The following is a 19060-nucleotide window of genomic DNA, read 5'->3' as shown; positions in this document are numbered from 1 at the left end:
GAGGATGTATTATTGTTTTGCTTTCAACACAAACAATAAAATATGGGCTATTTTAATGAGTGATACAAGCGACCAAACTTGTATTTGTATTTATTTTCATGATTGAGCATCATCACAAACACATATTAATGATTATGCTGCCGTGGGTTTCAGAATGAGAATCTCAGCTCACTAACAATTTACAAATTGCAATTTAAAAGAAAACATTCACGTACGCCAGGATTACCATACAACTGACTGTTTAGTCTTGGTGTGTGTGCTCTATATGTTACAATGAATAATCATGTGTAATGTGTGATTTTTAAGCTCAGAACATTTCCAATCGGAATAATAGACCTTTGTGCTTTAATACAGCAAAAAATAGTGTATTGAGCAGTGCCATTCCGAACAAGTTCCTGCACGTCAAACACGCACATTTCACCTGAAAGATAAAACCTTCTTTCCAAACGCCTAAATATTACCTACCGTATAGTTTTAATTTCCAATGGTGCAGTGAAATCGTAAAAGTTTTATTGTGCAACTAATGAGAGTCGCGCCATAAATTCATTTGGCTTCTGTGTGGACTTTGCCGCTGGGGGTTTGTGCGCTCTCTTGTCCCCTCCTCGGCCGTAAAACCAGACCTACTTCTGCGCGTAAATCACCCTCCAGCTTGGTCTTCCTCTTCTTTTTTTTCTAATTGGGTCCGCAGTGCAGAGGGGGATGAGGGTCATTCTGGTACAAAAACCCGTCAGTGCGCATAGCTGGGATCAATATGTAGGCCTGATATTTGTCGGCAACATAAAGCAGTCAGGTGGATTTAGAGTGTGAGTGATATTGAACGCATGGGTTTTGTGAGAAGAGCTGCAGTCTCTAATTGGAAAAGCCTGTCTGGTGTCACACAAGAATGAGACTAACCCCGTTGGAAAAAAACACTTCAAATAGAAGCACATTTCTTGAAGGTCACGGCGGTGCGTAAAAGGCAACCTAAGACTTGCGAGTATGGCCGTGCAGTTTGATTTACTGACAGTATGTAACAGATATATGAAAGTATTTTAGAACATGTGCCCTTTTATTGTGTTGTTTAGACTATTCAAAACGTTCTAAGTGTCATTATAAGCACCAAATGAGCAGAATCAAAGGCAAATAACAGTATAATGATTAGTGTATGCAAGATTACATTGTCACAGATTTCCATGATGTGTGTGTAGAATAGAATATCTCTTTCGTAAAATGGCTCCCACATTTTTTCCCGTGGTTGCCATGGGGACGAAACGTCTTCCAACGTCACCAATGAAATGGTCAACTGAAAACTTGTTTCAAATCACAGAACACAAGACACAAGGACACAGACTTTTGGCACAAGCGATAAATACTTTATTTGTCCCTGTCCCAGTCTGTTGCTCACATTCACATACATACATACATACATACATACATACATACATACATACATACATACATACATACATACATACACACACACATACATACATACATACCTACATACATACATACATACACACACACATACATACATACATACCTACATACATACATACATACATACATACACACACACACATACATACATACATACCTACATACATGCATACTTACATACATACATACATACATAAAGGGACAAGGAAATATTTGAGTTACAGAGAACATTTATTTGTCCCGCAGTGCGGTAATTCCATGTTGCAACACAAAGAACAGCAGGAGACTATAAAAGTATAAATATAGACTTAAAATCTAACAACGGTGTAGAATAACAGGCTACCATGTTTCATCATCTTTTGAATAATTATATAATAATAATAATAATAATAATAATAATAATAATTGAATTATTATATTATATGTGAACATATTTAGATAAATAAATAGACTACAATAAAATATGTATTATTATTATTATTATTATTATTATTATTATTATTATTTTTCATTCGGGGTGTTTTTATTGCACAGAAATACTATGAGTGGCCTTGCATCTCCACAAACCTGACTTGTACGTGGCCTGGAAGAGCCTCCTTCAGCTCATTTCCATGAAAATGTTGTTCCTTTGGCCATAATATTCAATAAACCTTCATCAATACTGTTCAGAACAAGGTTTTTACGTTCTGTTTTTATGTCCACCTCAGAAAGTTGTATTGTTGCTTTAATTAGTCTGATACAAACACAAAAAATACCATTTATAGTTTATAATTACATGGCTCATAGGTTTCTATTTTAGCATGATCAAAAACAAATCTGTATACTTAATCACATTGGTGCATTTACAATATTGTCTAACGTTACATCTGATGCACCAAACATCATTTATCACGTAAAACATATTTCAATGTAAATAGGCTATTTGTTGTTGTTTGCTGTTTTTAATTCGCATACCATTATTTTCATATTTGTTTTGTTCTTTCTGTCCCACGCAGATTCGAGCAGAAGACGCGGAAGACAAACTTACTCCAGGCACCAAACCCTGGAGCTGGAGAAGGAGTTCCACTTCAGTCGGTACCTGACGCGCAGGAGGCGCGTGGAGGTCTCCCGCGCGCTGGAACTCACCGAGAGACAGGTCAAAATCTGGTTCCAGAACCGCAGGATGAAGTGGAAGAAAGAACACCACCGCCATCAAGCTGGTCCAGAATGTAGTCCAGAATGTAGTCCAGAATGTAGTCCCGCGGAGTCGCACGGGGAGACGAGGACGCAGAGTGGTTCCACGGTGGAGGAATCAGCTGATTAGGAGACAAGGACAAAGGGACAGCAGAGGAAACATTGTGTTAGCTTAAACGTGTTTGCAATGACGCATTATTGCACTGGCTTCTCGTGCGTAATTGGAATGGTATCGATCCATTTGAATGAATAGCTCCAATTGAAGGACCAATAACCATTAGCACTCCATTCACACCCACGCACCTTGTACACGCGCCAGCACGACAGGAAACACATTATTAAACTACCTAACACGTTTACGCACTGACTAACAGTTTTACATAATGTATTGACCAACAGTTACTTGCTTTTCTTTTCCACCTTTTACAAGTCTTTGTTTTAATAAATGACTGTTTAAATATTACAACATGTTCCAATGACTTAACAATAACCAGATACATGTTTCACACTGCAGATATAAGACGCATTTGAATGTGATTAAACACTGTTTCATGCACTGAATGAAGGGTTGTTTTGGGCACTTGTTTTGAGCACAGTAAAAAGTTCTTGTTGTATTGGAATTATTTTCTGAATAAAATTTTGAATTTACAAAGCTTTGTGGTTGTTTTTCACAATACAGGATGTTTTGTTGTCACACACACAGAACTATATAAAATACAACGTGCCTCAGAAACAAAGTTGTATTATGCCCTGTCCGTTTGTGTTATTTCGGTTTTGTTTTATTATTATTACTTCTAATAAAGTTCATTTACATAAAAACACAGTCTCCAAATGCTGCACAGAAACGGAATAAGATGCACTTAAAACATAGTAGCCTATTACATGAATTGATCGTAGTATCTACAAAAAAATATGCAAAACACAGGCTGCATCATGGGGCATTATCAAAATTTGTACTGCTTTAATGTTGCAAGACAGTATCCCGCACATTATTATTGCGCAAATGAGCCATTGCGCAATATGAACCAAAACAGCCACCGCCTTTAACCACACCAAAACATACAGTGTGGAAGAATGTGAGTTACACTTTAAAACTACCATTACACGCACTGTCTTTCAGCCTGAGTGCACATTAGAGGCAGAAACACGCGCCATAGCTCTTCATTAGCGCACGCTCCGAGTCAAAGTCTAACTGCCCTTTTTTCGGGGGGAATGTGAGCTATGAGACGAGACGGGACAGGCAGTGGCGTGGGGAAATGACTGTTGAACTCTGCGTTGCCTCTGGTCCCTGAGTAAGATGGCGCCTGGTTGTGGTGACCCTTCCCCCTCCTCCTCCTTCCCTCCTCCTCTTTCTCCTCTCTTCACTCCTCCTCTTTCCTCTCTCCTCTGCTCCATAAATCCGCTGTTGTTTATGAAAATTTACAACACCGCTCTCCAACTTTACGACTTTCCCCCGTCTCTCATTGGCCGCGTTCTGACCACGTGAGCTGGCGCCGTGAACATGAACTTTTTATATATAATTTCCAATAGCGGAATAGAGCAGGCGCATTTTAAAAGGGGATTCGTGGCTGTGACGGGAAGGTGTTGGAGGGCAGCGACATTTCAAGGTTCTCTCTTGGATTTTTTATCGTGACCGTTGCCATGTTGGATATTGAGAGGATTTTACAGCTTGTTTTGGGGGGGATTGTGCATGAACCGGCGCGTCAGGGACATAAATGCGCCCCGGAGGTGTTGGAAAGGGGACACACCAGCACTGGTGGATGTACCTTTCCGTTATCTGCCATGCTTCTGTTCCAAGACACAAACCAGGTAAAGTTAATATCATTTATATCGATACATATTTTAATAAATATGTCCAATAACTCCAATTATTGACAGTTTTTGGGTATTTTGGATTTCTGTGTTTTTATTATGTGATACAATCCGTTTTTACGCGTGGCTCGGTATGTGTTGCTTACAGTCTGTGCACTATTTTTGGAGATTAGGTTATGGTTTTGTCATCGATGCAGTTTGGCGCCCTCTTGTGGTGGGATTGTGGTTCTGGTTCTGACTCGTTTGCGTTACGATACGACGCTCAATGGTCAATTTTTTTCCAATCAACCCAAATCTAATGAGATCACGGGAAATGAAAGAATACCGTTGTGCTTTGCCACAGCGCACGGATGAGAAATCGTGACATAGCAAAATGCCTCGTCATATTCTGTTTCAGACTGTAAACGTGATAGCTTTGCGTTTGTCAAAAGAGTGAGACGTGTCCTTATTCCTATTGTTTTGATGAGATGATAAATCAAACAACAAGTAATTCAAGTAACTGCATTCTGAATTGAGCTGTTTTCATAGGTTTCATAATGGTTCAGATATAAGCAACATTTTGAAGACATTTTCCCATTCAAAATATACAATATGTTGTAATCTCAATAGCAACGGTGGTAATTTATCATCATTCTTGAAACACATGGATTAGACAAAATCCATCATATTATGTTCACGATGCAAAATATTTATAAAGCCAAGTATTATCTGTAAACATCAAAATTGAAAAGAAAATCTCTAGGATGCCAACACTGTATATATTATGTAAAAAAAGAACACAATTTGAACAATTAGAGCAAATTCAAATTCATCCTGTGGTGAAAAGAAACTGATTTAAGTTTCAAAACGTTAACTTTTTAACACATTCTTGGTTAGTTTGGGTGAGCTCATATTGGACTTGGATAAAGCCCTTTTATTTCAAGGCAACTGCAAAGAGCCAAACTGACTGTGCATGGAATAAATGCATCAGAAGTAAGCCACATGTTTTAGCCTATGGTTGAATGTTTCTAGCCTATTTTGATTTGAATGCATGTTTAATTATTTATACTGTTATTATTCTTTCATATATATTTTAAGACAAATTTCATCCCGTGATTGTTGTAAATATTCCAATCTATGTTGTTTTAAGCCGTGCTAAAAGTCTTGTGGTCGTGACTCTGCGGCTCTGCTTCAGTGCGTTCTGCGTAGGCGCCTGTAGAGTGCACTGCTTTCCTTCTGATGCCGCAGCACAGGGGCCCCTGTCTGTTTCTGTTGGCCCCTCCACCTTTAGCATTTCCTTCCTCTCGGATTCAGTAGCTCTGGGTGTGTCCGTCCCTGCTCCGAGGGGGGGAAACATTTCGTGGGAACTTAGTGGCCATTGGCCAGCCATAAATCAGCTGCGCCTTGGCCCCAGCACAGCAGCCTCACACACAGAAGTGCAGATGTGTTGTGTGGATGCCCCACATACCTGTATCCAATAATTACAGTCTAATACATGTGTGCTCGGAGTCAGAGGCGCGCAGGACCGGGCTTGTGTCGCGGAAAAGTCAGGCATTAGCGGCAAACTAAAAGGCCAAGTCAAAGCTTTGAGAAATGTCGGCGCCATAAAAATTCCTGAAGAAAGAAAACAAACGGAGGGACGAGAATCAGAGGCTCCACGCGCGCCGTGCGCACGCGGGACAAGCAAACAGCCACCGAGGAATGACTCTATTATCTGAAAAGATTCATGTTGGACTTGTATTTTGGTAAGCTCTGAAGTGGCTTAATTTTTTTAAAGGTCCACTTTTCCTTGGATTAAAAAAAGAAGAAGTGGCATATTTGATCATGTCTCGTTCAACACGATCACACACTGGATTACTGAGGATTTTGTCACATTTCGATTCAAGTTATTTCCTTATTTTTCTCTCATGTTTTTTTCTTGATTTTTTTCTATGTATTTTCTACGTATTTTCTTCTTTAAATAAAATGTGCCAGTTTATAACAATTATTACTATCATAATAATATTAATAATAAAACATGAACTAAGCCACTAAGCCTGAATCATTCTTAATAAGCTCTTTGTTCCACATTGATATCAAACTAATTTAGGACAAATCAAAGATATAACCATTTGATAAAATTGTTGATCAGGTTTTTAAAAGATACAAGCCATTCAAACTATATAACAAGTATAAGTACAAGTTAACTTTACAGTGCACCATGTTTTTCTTATTATTCCGTGATGGAAAGCAACACTCTAAAAAAGAAGAAAAGCATTGCATTCGTAAAATTTCAAGGTATCTTAACTTTACTCAAGTTTTGATTGCTTTTACTTTGCCTTCACTACACTTAAGAACAGGTATTTGTACTTTCTACTTCGTACATTTTTGACTGAAAAATAAAAAGTAAAGACTAAACGTTTTGAATTCAAGCCCCAGCTTTAAGTGAACAAACAGAGATCCAAAATGACAGGCAAAGCAAGTTTATTTGTAGAGCACATTTCATACACAATGCAATTCAAAGTGATTCACACAACAGAAAATCACAAAGAAATGACAGAAATCACAAAACAGTTTATATCATATGCACAGCTAAACAAAACAGTTTTAGCTTCGATTTGAACATTGTCGGAGTAGAACCTGTCTCACGTCTTCAGGAAGACTGTTCCAGATTTTAGCTGTATATACTATATATATATATATATATATATATATATATATATATATATATATATATATATATATATATATATATATATATATATATCAATACTATGAGTCTATTTAAGAAGATTTTTTTTCATGCAATACTTTCATTTTATTTGAGTCATGTTTTCTTCCACCACTGTTATTATTACTGTTTGAAACGTGACAATGTTTTAGTCTTAAACCACAGTCAATGTAAGTGAAATGTACTGCCGGCTATAACTCTGGGCTTAAACATTCGATATTTATTATGTTCTATTGCCAAAACAGAAAAGGCAGACAACAAAGGACAAAGACAACACTGCAAGCTTTTATCTTAACTTTCCTTTTTTATTGTTTAAACGCAAATAAATTGTTTCTTTCAGGCTGTAGCTTCATCCTGCTGTTATTTATCAGAATCTTTTTGACAACGTGTGGGTGAAAACGACCCGCAATGTGCTTTTATCCAATCAAACGCACACTATTTCCTCTCATAGCCTCATTATCAACACAACACGCACAAACATATTATTTTGCATCACCGGGGCGCGCCGTTTTACATTGCATTGTTCCGCACCCGCGTCGTCGCCCTTTTTGCCGCATTGCTCGTTAACCTCCCCGTGACCCCGTTTGGAATCCGCGTCAATACCCCCGTTACACCAGAGGATGGCGCGCTGCGACAACCCAAAACTTTCCAACGCTCCGTTCTGGAGTTGGGCTCGAAAACGTGAACGCGCGTCATCCCCGAGAGAGCGTCCTCCCGGCGAACCGCGCGCCCCTCCCGCACCCGTGCGCCGCCGAGTTTACCTCTGGAGGTCACCGAGCAGCGAGCAGGATTTACGACTGGTCAACAAAAGCACGTGACTCTCCGCCGTAGCCCCATATTTGGGCGCCTACGTTTGCGCAGCGCAGAGAATCAAGTCCATGTCCCACTCATTTCCATAATTCATCATAAATTGTGGCGCTGAGAGGCTGCTATAGGACGCGCTAAAGAAGCACAAGAAGCCACAAATCACTTCAGAAAGAAAGAGCACGTCTTTTTGCTTTATGCGGCTTTACCTGCGATAAACCATTACAAAAAAGGCGAAAGGAAAAGCAAAAAAGGTGGAATTGTCAACAAATGAGCTCCTATTTCGTGAACTCATTTTGCGGACGCTATCCCAACGGAGCGGACTTCCAGTTACATAATTATGGCGAGAGTGGAGAGTACGGTCGGGACTCGGCGGAGATGCACTCCGGCAGGTACGGATATGGCGGCGGCGGCGGTGGCGGCGGCGGCGGCGGAGGCTACAACGGGATGGACCTGAGCGTGGCACGGGCCAACGGTGCGCACTTCGACTACTCCCCCGCGGGTCCGTCCGCCACGACGCCCGCCATAGACCCGGGCAGGTACGCGCAGAGCAACAGCAGCACCTCTTCCACCCCGAACAACAACAACATCAACAACAACAACAACAACAACACCTCCCCGCAACAACAGCCCGAACCACCGCTGTCCTGCGCCGCCGCGTCTTCCGTATCCGGCAGCGACGCGCGGCCGGGGAAGAGCGCGGGCATTGGCAGCCCCGCACACGGGACCGGGGCGGCGGGAGGTGGAGGGGGGAGCATGATGTTGAACCGGGACTGTAGCGTGGTGGCCAAAGTTGTGGCGAACTTGGATGAAGAGAAGCCCACGGGGAGCACGCCTCAGAACGTGGGAGACAACGCGCAGCCACAGATCTACCCGTGGATGAGGAAGCTGCACATAAGTCACGGTAAAGTTGATATAAACTAGTCAAACGTACCTCATTGTGTAGTTTATTAGAGCCGTTCACGTAAAGCTGCAATTGTAGAAACTTTTTACTCTGGGAAACTTCACTTTTATATTAACGTGTTTGCACATGGTCCTGGACAAATTTAAACTAAACTAAACTAAAGTAAACTAAACTAAACTAAACTAAACTAAACTAAACACTATCACAACGGTGAGACTCGTCACTTGTAGAGAATTGGTGCAGTTGTGTATTTCTAATTTCCTTTGGTCATGTTAACTCTGACTAACTGTATATTGTTTTAGAAGAATATACTATTAAAAAATGATTGACATGTCAGAATTATTATACATTTTAAGGCCATTGTCAGACAAAATTCATAAACTGTAACTTGCTTCGACGATAACATGTTTGTAAAAGGACTAAACTAAACAATATCACATTACGCGTCAGGGGATTGGTGCAAAAACTCTGAAAAGTAAGTACTGCATCTTGTTTTAGAAAAACACACCTTTAGAAAATAATGGAAGTCGCAGAATCTGAATAGTTTTTAGTCAGTTAACTAAATTCACAACTTTCTTGGGCAATAGATACAATATAAAACAATGAATAACGTTGAAATGAAAACTGAGTATAATAATTTCACTAAACAAACTTAAAATTGAAGGTTGACATTTACAACCTGGATAGATTCTATACAAATATATATGTCCAAAGGATAAGAAAAGAAAGGCCCTGTTTATATCTGTGTCAGACTTATTTGGCGCAAAGCAGTTGCAGTTGTGAATTGGGAAGGTCACGGCAAATGTCATTCACAAAATTACGAATTCCACCAGAGAAACGCGTTTGCAGGACAAAAAACATGTGTAGAGCCGTTGACACACGTGACAGGGCGAATTCAAAAGCGTTATTGTGGAGGTTGAATCAACACGTTGGACTCTGATTCACACGTTACAAAAGGCTCCCCACGACAAGCTTTCCTGTTTCATCATATTATAATGTTCTGTCTCAAAAGTCTGGACTGCCCATGCATGCTTTGTCCAAATGCCCGGGGTGTTTTTCCTGCTCCATTGGCACTTCATTTTGTGCAATAATTAAGTTACATTCTTCACTGTCCACTCAAGTTTAATATCGTGCAAAAAATAAATGAAGACGTGCGTAAAATCGTGCCACAATAGAAAGCTTCCTTCAACTCCGAATCAACATTTGTATACGTGGTAAAAATGTACAAAAAGACATGTTGTAGTAAGTGTAAACTGCATTTCGCGCGTAAAAGAGGACGTGGATGTCTTTTAGTTGCAATAAACCACAATTTATTACGTTATAAATCGTGTGCAACAGTCTGTCCCTTCTGTTTACTTAATTTCAGATTAACTTTACGCCAATAATGATCACCGAGACAATCAGTTCTGCAACTGCAATCAGTAAATTGGGTTAAAAGTTAAAGATAAGAGTAATTTAAAATTGCCCAATTGGGTGCCATTTGAGCCAAGACCCTAAGATAAAGGGGAACATAGCGGATGTAAAAGTTTTTGCGTATATTTGCAGTGGAACGATGTTTTTCTTACGTATATTTTGTGTTAAACAGCTGTATAAATGCTTCCGTTTCTCCATTCGTACTTTCCTTTTTCTTATTTCTGTACAACACAACATAAAATACAAACACAGAACAAAATAAAAAGGGCGAGAAAAGGGCATTGTGTCTATCTAGTCCAAAATGTCCGACAAATGTATCAATTTTCAGGTTCTCATTTTTACTTTTAACACTTATAAATGTCTAAAATGCTGATACAATTTCTAACACGAACATTTCCCTTCAGACATGTCCGGTCCAGACGGTAAACGGGCTCGGACAGCCTACACGCGCTACCAGACCCTGGAGCTGGAGAAGGAGTTCCACTTCAACCGGTACCTGACGCGCAGGAGGCGGATTGAGATTGCCCACGCGTTGTGCCTCTCCGAGAGACAAATCAAAATCTGGTTTCAGAACCGCAGGATGAAGTGGAAGAAGGACAACAAGCTGAAGAGCATGAGCATGGCGGCGGCAGGAGCAGGATACAGGCCTTAGTCCAGTCTCCAGAACTCCCAAACTCAACCCCGAACAGGAGCGAAATAGGAATGCCATCCGATTATCTGAGAAATGTGGTCCAAATAAGACTGTGAACCCAAAACGCTAATGTCCTTTTCATTTCAACAGTGTTTGAGTTGTGTGTTCAAACGTGTCGTCCTTCCGCTTGTTTAAATAGACTTGAAACGTAAAAGAACAAAATAAAATGTGTCATAATGTCAAAGTTCTCGATACGAAAACGGACTGTAATCTACATATTCTTGTTACCACTTATTTTTATGTTTAAGTCTTTAAAAAAATATCTGTCTATTTCTGTACTTTTTTTGTTGTTGACATAAGCTTCTTTTTGTCTCCTTTTTGTAAATATAAAGTTGGCATAAGTTGGTTGCGGTCCAAAACAAACTCCCTGCTGCGGGCTACACGAGCCGGACTTTTAGAGGTTTTTCATGTACATTGTGTTACTACACGCGCTTTCTTGAGCTCTTCTTATTTTGTCCCTCCAAATCTCGTTAAATAGGCTATTTTAATCTTCATTTTTATGTTTTTGATTTCATATTTAGGTCTAGACTTAAAATGGTGCACCCTGGCCTCTCTTTTTATATCAATATTTACCACAATTGTCATGCAATTCAAAAAAATAATATCAGAATTGATCGAAACACACAACGTAACAGGGAAACATTTAAAATGCTTTTCCCGCAACAAAGTGGTGGCATTTTGCATCAAATGTGACATCAAATTTCCTTTAATTTTCTACAACATACATTTTATATATAACCAAGGTTCCTATTGTTTAAAATTTGCCAAAATAACGTAACCTTCTCAATCTCAGAAAAGACACTCTGGTTTTGCGCCCTGACACTTTGCGCTCTGATGTCGCAGTGTTTTACATCATCCTTATAGTTTATTAGAGGTACATCTTTACTGATAAACATGGTAAACACAAATCATCACTAAAACGAGCATCTTTCTCCCCAAAAATGTCATAAATTCTTGGTAACCTTAAAAGCCTTTCCTTTACCTCCTTCTTTTCTGTCCTGAACGTGTACCTTTAACGTGACTTGTACAGTTATGTAGAGTTAGAAAAAGAAAAAAAAAACAATCCAGTGTCAGGTAAATTATTTCTTGATCAGGCAAAAGCTTGTAAGTGTAATCAGAAAATGTGAACAGGTTAATTATTATTATTAATCCTAAGAAAACCAGTACGCTTTTGCCTTTGTATGTATAGTGTAAATGTATGTATTTATTGGTTTGTAGTCTTTACGAAAAATAAAAAACCAGCAGCAGGAGCGTGGCTATATATACGTGTCTGGCCATTCTTCATAAAAGTCTTATCAGTCAAGATGGTTTTAGTGTTGGCCATTGAACAACGGTCTCACTGTAAATCCTATTGGCTTCTTTCCATGTGTGTATGTTGCGTATTTGTATCTCTTTTTTTTAAAGACTCTATGTCAAGAATATACTATGATGAGATATGAATAATAAACGATGATAATAGTGCCCAATAAAGTAAACTTTCTACTCGGATGTGTGCACTTTGTCTTTGACTCCCTGACCTCGACGTAACCTCGACGTGACTCCCGTTTCACCTGAATAAATTAGTGCATTTTCTGCCTTTTTACAACACCAACAGGTTATTTTTTGGGATCTGCACTCACCTCTTGCGGATGTGTGCGTCCACTTTCCCCGCTGTAAACCTTATTGTGAACCACAGTGCGCGTGTGTGACATTTGGCTCGTTTTTTTTTTTTAAATGAATGGCACTCTTTTTTGTGTGTGTCTATGAATTAGCTCGTAAAAATCCTCCGGAGCGCGGCCAGATAGGCTGCACTGGCCATAAAGCGGTCACGTGGTAGCCATTAAAGTAAGTTTTATGGTTTTGGGGAGTTGACAGTATATTGCACATAACATATAATCGCAGTGACGGCCGAGGCTTTACTCTGATTCTCGGACTCGGGAAGGGATTCAGCTGCGCGCGTCGTGGAGGCTTTACGCGGCGTATCCTGGTAAGTTTTTGGACGCACTGCACGCTCCAGAAACGGGCAGAGACAGCGCGTTATTGTACTCTCCGCCTGCATCCGCGCCTATTAGTGCATTAGAGTCATTTGTCAGGAGCGCAGCGCTTATTTGGAGCTGGTCCGGGCAGATGTTGCGCAGGGTTGGGTCCAGCTCATGGCTATTTAATTGCTTCCTTCCCTCGTTGTTCGCTTCCATCTGCGGTGTAAGTCATAATCCGTTTTTACATGTTGGATAATTAGCTCTTGGTCCACTTCCACCTCCACTAAAACCCCTCGTTGTCGTTTGGAGGATTCCCAGACCACGATGCACGAGTTTCGTATTGATGATGCGTTCTGATCCAGCTTTGGGAGTCCGTGGTGTGGGAAAAAAGTTGATGTTGTGTAAGTTGGCTGTAAAACTGTGGCGAGTAAACACGAGGTGAAGTGAGCAAACAGCAGCAGAGGGACACTGGAAAAGGAATTCCGTTTTGTGTCCGAGCCACGTCATGTTGGTCAGGAGGGTTGAAAAGTTCAAACTTGTACTGGCCACTCTCGCTTTGTGCTGACCTCTGTCCGAATCCGGTGAGGCTGAGGTCAGGCGCACTCGAGTAAAGACACTGAACAGCTTTTGTGCATCATTATTAGCTTTATTGTTATGAGTCAGGTCTTTTATTTGTGTCAGTGATTTGGTTTTATCCTGCAAACTTTTACGATTGCGTCTTTCTTGATCTGGACTTTGAAATAGAAACGGTACGTACTTCCTATTTGGAATTATAAAAGAGTCAAACGTGTTTTTACTGTGGTTATAAGTGGAAACATTCAGTGTGCAAGGCAAGGAAATGTTGGTGTACATATTTGATATGATTTACTTTAGAAATAGCTGGAATATTTGCTAAAGTCCATTGCATTACTGCGATCGTAAATGGGAAAGTGTTCTCTTGTGTGTGTGTGTCTTCAATGAGGAGACACAGAAACAGAAATCTGGGTTTTAGAATAATAATCAGGCATATTTCATAAGTTGTTTTGTCTTCATTTGCTAAAGCAGTCACAAACTTTACTTTTAATATATTGGAGTAATGAAAGACCATGCCTCACATGGAACCTTTGTTAAAAGTCACCTTAAAGAAAAATCATTTTCCCTCCTCTTCCCTGGCTTCATACACTTTGGAAACACACAAAAAGCCTCATTGCAAGCGCCACTATTTGTAAATGAAACGTGGTGCCAATAATTCAACCGGGAGAGACGTTTGCGCGCACAGTGTTGGCGCACAGACGTGGGGAGAGAGGGAGAGCAGCAGCGGTGGGTTCATCTGGAGGTCAGACCCGGCACAAGATAAATCTGCATCCTCCCGAGCCACCAGCAGAGCTCGCTTTAGGCCAAGTTCACTGTCATACCGCGGGAGTGCTGTGTGCAGGGAGGAGAACAGAGGCAGTAGAACGCACTATATGCTCGCTATAATGACACGTTTCTGTTTCTGTGCGCCTTTTTAATGAATCTATCCCAAAAACAGAAAAGCCCGAGAAAAGCTCAAAAGGTTGGAAATGGCGCGCGTAAAAGTGCCTAAAAGGAGATCGCCCCCAACAAAGTATTTTGGCTGTTTTGCTTGATCTAACTCTAATGAATGATTTGCATAAGGCTTGATGCCATACGCACAGAGCTGGATACGTCACAAAGAAGCTCACGGCTCCAATTATGATTTGGTGCAGAAATGATCACCCCGATGGCAGGAGATACGCGGAGTCAGAATCATTTTTTATCTTTGGAGAGGTCGGCACTGCTGATGAGGGGAAGATAGCAGGAAAAATTGGGGTCAAAAGTTTAGGCAGTGAACAGTCTCCGTCATCTGTTCTCTCAGAACGTGATGCCAGCCTTATAATAGCGATCTAGACTGCCCACACAAAAGACAGAATAGCTTTGTATTACATATGTTGCACTGTGCACTCCAGGTGAACCCTGGAAGCCGAGTGACCTCGCGTTAGGCAGCGACCCCCCGTCCGGCCCCCAGCAACAAGATGGAGTGGCTGGCGTTTTATTAGCGGCGCTTGATTGGTGAATTCCTTTTGAATAAATCGCATTTGATATGTTTAGGGACGAGGGGCGCGCATTTGCATTCCGAGGATTGATACTCTCGACCCGGTCACAGGGTAAAGGCAAAGCCCGCAGCCCCCAGAGTGAGCCCCCGGAGCCCTTAAAAAACATTTAGCCCTGCTCGTCCTCACCGCCTCAATGGACGCCTTTATCAGGCACAAATGTCACAGATGTTTGCGCACAGCTCGGATCCCTTTTGCACAAAAATCTGATTTGCGTTTGCTTTAATTTGTATGCGTTCTAAAATATAGAACACAACATTTGTCACAATATCACTATTGTGAAAGTGCACATAAAGCGCTCAAGGCCTTCATTAAACTATGATAATTACTATAATTATGAAGGTTAGAATTAAAAGAACACATTGTATGTTGTATTTTCTATAGATATTGAAGATAGCGAACGTTGATTTTTTTTTCGTCATCAAAAGTACAAATATGGAATTTTGGTGCAAATATCATAACAACGGCCTTTCCGTGATGGCGCCGGAGTGTTATATTGTGTCCACATTCTATCCCAACCATTTCTATTATTTGTCAAAATGTTTAATGTAAAATTCAATAATTCCAAACATTTAATGGTCCCGTATTTGAGCAGGTGTTTCTCGTTCTATTCACATTAACGTTCTGTGTTACAGCTTTGAAGCAGCAATTTTGTAGCATAATTTATGAAGCTGTAAGAAGAAAAAAAAAGAGATGATCGGCTACATATAATAAGTATTGGTGTGAAATACATGATTCTAGCAATATAATTTCATATTATTAATATTTTTAATAACACAAATATTTCAAGTACTTTAAGTATGCTTTGTATGGAAAAAACATACAATATATGTACAATGTTTGCCGTGTTTAAAGCCAACAGGTATTAATATGGTTGAACTCAAAACCAGTTCAGAACTGACAACTTTGTCTGTTGGTGAGAATGTAGGTCACCTTCCTCATTGTCTAATAAAGATCTACTACTTATCTTTTCTAATAGACATTTGATTCACTTTCATCAATCTCAGTATTAACCACGTAAAATCGCGCGTAACGCCATCGCCAACGATCTAAATCTGAATATTTTGGCTTGACCCACACACTGACCATCACATTGTCTTGCATAACGCCAATATATTCAACCGTACGCGCCACAATAAGATATGATAAACACATATATAGTTTGTGACAAAGACTAGGCGAACACGGGGCGGAGGTGCGCCGTGGCCCGAAACCTTGGCAGCGCCTGGACGCACAGGGCCATTTCTCCCCCGTCGTCAATGGAGCCGCTATAGACAGACAGGGACCTTGTGCGCGCCGTGTGCCATCACTCACTATCGTCACAGCACTTCTCTGATAATCTCAATTTACAGTAAAGTGTCAGCGTGATGAATCTGTGCTTAAACAGAGCTTTACTTCACACAGTACGCTCTGCTGGCACCGCACTCGATTATACGCGGTGGAAAAAAAGGAAAACTGAATGTAAAGTTATAACGGTTTTACGCATAAAGCCATATTTCTGCTCTCAATGTAGCTTGTATTTTGCCTGGTCTCGTGTTCAATCAGTTTAGTTGTCTTTAGTCGCTTTGGATTGGCAACAATGGACTTATAATAGTAACCTACTTTCAATGTGTTATGTTGTTTTGCTGTAAATGCAAATATACAGTCAAGACACTGACACAACATCGTGCAGTATGAGCAGTGGTGGAAGAAGTACTTCACTGCATACAAATACAAATTACTCAAGTAAAAGTAAACGTACCACATAAAAACAACTATTCTAGTAAATGTCTTGAAATATCATTTTAAAATACACTCTAAAGTAAAAACGTATGTAAGATGAATAATTGGCATTTTGAACTCAAAATCTAGGCAGAATGTCACCTTAATAAATGTGCTAAAACAAATAATGAGTATAAAGAGAATCCAAGGCCGTTGCAGGAAATAAGGAAAAGTATATTTACTTTTCAGACCAGTTCCAATATGTAGTGGTGTAGAAAGTACAGATACCTGCTCTTAAATGCAAGTAAGAGTAAAACGTACTCACTGTAAAATGTACTAAAGTAAAGTACAGATACAAAAGCTTAAATACAGGTTTTAACTTTTGCATTTTGTTACTTTCCACCAATATATCATGAGCAATGATATATTGTTTTATGGATTTGTCATGGCCCGTTGCTCATCTTTTGTATAGTAGTTTTGTCGTGCGCAAAGGTGATCCTGGAGGGGCCTGACAATGAAGAAAACTTAAAAATATATAAAACTTAAAAATACATATCGTGGTGTTCAAATAAAAAGTGCATGAGGACTTTTACAAGTTTTGTACATATTAATTCCTCTGTATATTCCAAATGCTAATCAACAAGTCGAGTGGCCCGTGCAGTCCGAGTAAGTGGATAAGACCCACATTTAAACACGGTTATGCTCCGTGCGCAGGGTGGAGTGACTGTACATTTAGATATCATGTGAAGTCGTCTTACTGCTGACATTATGGTGACATATTACCTCTCTGGTGGTCTCTGAGCAAAGCCGACACGCTGTTATTTAGACCCTGCTACTGTTGCTGTGAGTGAGACGTGCAGTGGAGACTGTTGTGGATTCACCAAATCAATACTTGTAGTAATCATTTGGTTGACTTTAAATGTATTTGTGTGCAGTGTTGAGTGAAAGAACTATAGAAGCAGTATTTTTGGACGGGTGCCATCAGGGTCCATCCTTCTGCTGCCCTGCATTAGGCTCAGGCGCTCCCCCACACTCTTCAACTGAAGTCCAAGTCCGGGGTGAAGCCCAGGTCAGCGCGTCTAACAGATATGAAAATGTCGCCTCTTTGGAAAAAGGGCACGCCTTGTTGTTTAACAAAGACTGTCAATGGGCAAGATTAATCAGAAACAAAATGCAAACGGTGTCACTCGGGGGTCAAGCAGAAGTTATCGGTGTGAGGGAGAGAATGGGATCGTGGGGAGCAGAAAGGGGGCAAAGAGAGAAAAGAAAAGCATTTGATATTTTCAAACTTTGCTGTGGTATTTGTGCGCGCAGGGCCCGGCTTACGTGGACAGTGAGGACCACACTTTGGACTGGACTTTCAGGGACAAGGCTCATGGATATGGAGTGGACACAGCAAGCTGACGTGATGGACACCCTCAGGAAACACGGTAAGATTATGATTTTTCTATTTTTATCCGAGCTCATTTCAATATGAGAAAAATGTGCAGTTTAGAATGTATTAAAACTTAGAACAAATTCAGCAAATACTGCCACTTTCTGGGATAAAATGGTTGTGCTTTGGACGTTAGAAGAACCACTGGGACACACAGCTGCAAAAGAGTATGTTTTAAATACAGGGGATAATGGAATCATTAATTTATTTGATAATAAAAGCATGATTCCAGTTCATCAACACATTTCAAACTTTGCCAAATCTCATGCTGAGGCCACGAGTAACCCTCGGATTGGCATATGTTTATAATGTTTTCTTTTTTTTTTTTTTTTTTTTTTGAATGGCCTTAAGTAATAGGCAACTGTTAAATGAATTATTACAACTTTTCAATAAAAAAAAACCTTTCAATTTTAGTATCCTCAATAAAATGTTCAAAGCAAACTCAAAATTCATATTTCAAGTTTATTATCATTATTTTTAATAAGTAACAATATTAACAACAACAACAATAATAATTATAATTATAAATATTATTATTATATTTTGTCGTGTCAGTCTATTCTGGCCAGATAAAGCGGGACGGCCGTAAAGCTCAGATTCTCACCAGACGAACAAAGCTAAAGCAGTAATAGTTACCTCACGTTATAATACTTAAAAATGCTAAAAACAAATTTAAAACTAGTATTAACTCAGAGTGTTAAATTTGTGCTGTGTGGGCAAAATATGGAAAATATAATACTGATGTAGCTAAATAAGACAAACACTACATTGACTATGGCTGACTGATAAAGAAGGCGCGTAAAACAGGACTCCCAAACCACACTGGAAAACAAAATATATCCAAATGTAGAGAAAACAGTGTTGTTACGCATGGAAATAAGAGAAAGCACATTTCTCAGTCTGGTCCATTCTGCCGTTTCAATGCTCGGAGCCCATTAGGTCCTGGTTGTAGCTGACATCTGCTCGGCTTC

At 40.0% G+C, this 19060-nt stretch overlaps 2 protein-coding genes across 2 annotated transcripts in view; both read left to right on the top strand.

Moving 5' to 3' along the window:
- The window catches only part of LOC140361433 (homeobox protein Hox-A7-like), a 3791-nt gene extending 613 nt beyond the window's left edge, over positions 1 to 3178 (top strand). Inside the window, exon 2 of the mRNA XM_072447143.1 lies at positions 2415 to 3178. Coding sequence (XP_072303244.1) covers positions 2415 to 2722 — 308 coding nt within the window. The 3' untranslated portion in view covers positions 2723 to 3178. The remainder of the gene's footprint in view (positions 1 to 2414) is intronic.
- Positions 3179 to 7366: 4188 nt separating this feature from the next.
- hoxa5a (homeobox A5a) lies at positions 7367 to 12393 on the top strand. The gene is made up of 2 exons (XM_072447790.1): positions 7367 to 8801; positions 10619 to 12393. The coding sequence occupies exons 1-2, from the start codon at positions 8168 to 8170 to the stop codon at positions 10864 to 10866; spliced, it is 882 nt and encodes a 293-aa protein (XP_072303891.1). The 5' UTR covers positions 7367 to 8167; the 3' UTR covers positions 10867 to 12393.
- Positions 12394 to 19060: the final 6667 nt, after the last annotated feature.

This window comes from Eucyclogobius newberryi, unplaced genomic scaffold, assembly GCF_026437365.1.
Source record: "Eucyclogobius newberryi isolate DKJ021-1_F unplaced genomic scaffold, fEucNew1.0.hap1 SCAF_16, whole genome shotgun sequence".
NCBI lineage: Eukaryota > Metazoa > Chordata > Actinopteri > Gobiiformes > Gobiidae > Eucyclogobius > Eucyclogobius newberryi.
This window is presented reverse-complemented; position numbering and strand designations above follow the sequence as displayed.

Bases quoted from the DNA above. Each gene is read 5' to 3' on its own strand.
- hoxa5a (XM_072447790.1), top strand. From the start codon at position 8,168: ATGAGCTCCTATTTCGTGAACTCATTTTGCGGACGCTATCCCAACGGA. The intron at 8,802-10,618 runs GTAAAGTTGATA...ATTTCCCTTCAG, and splicing joins GAAGCTGCACATAAGTCACG to ACATGTCCGGTCCAGACGGT.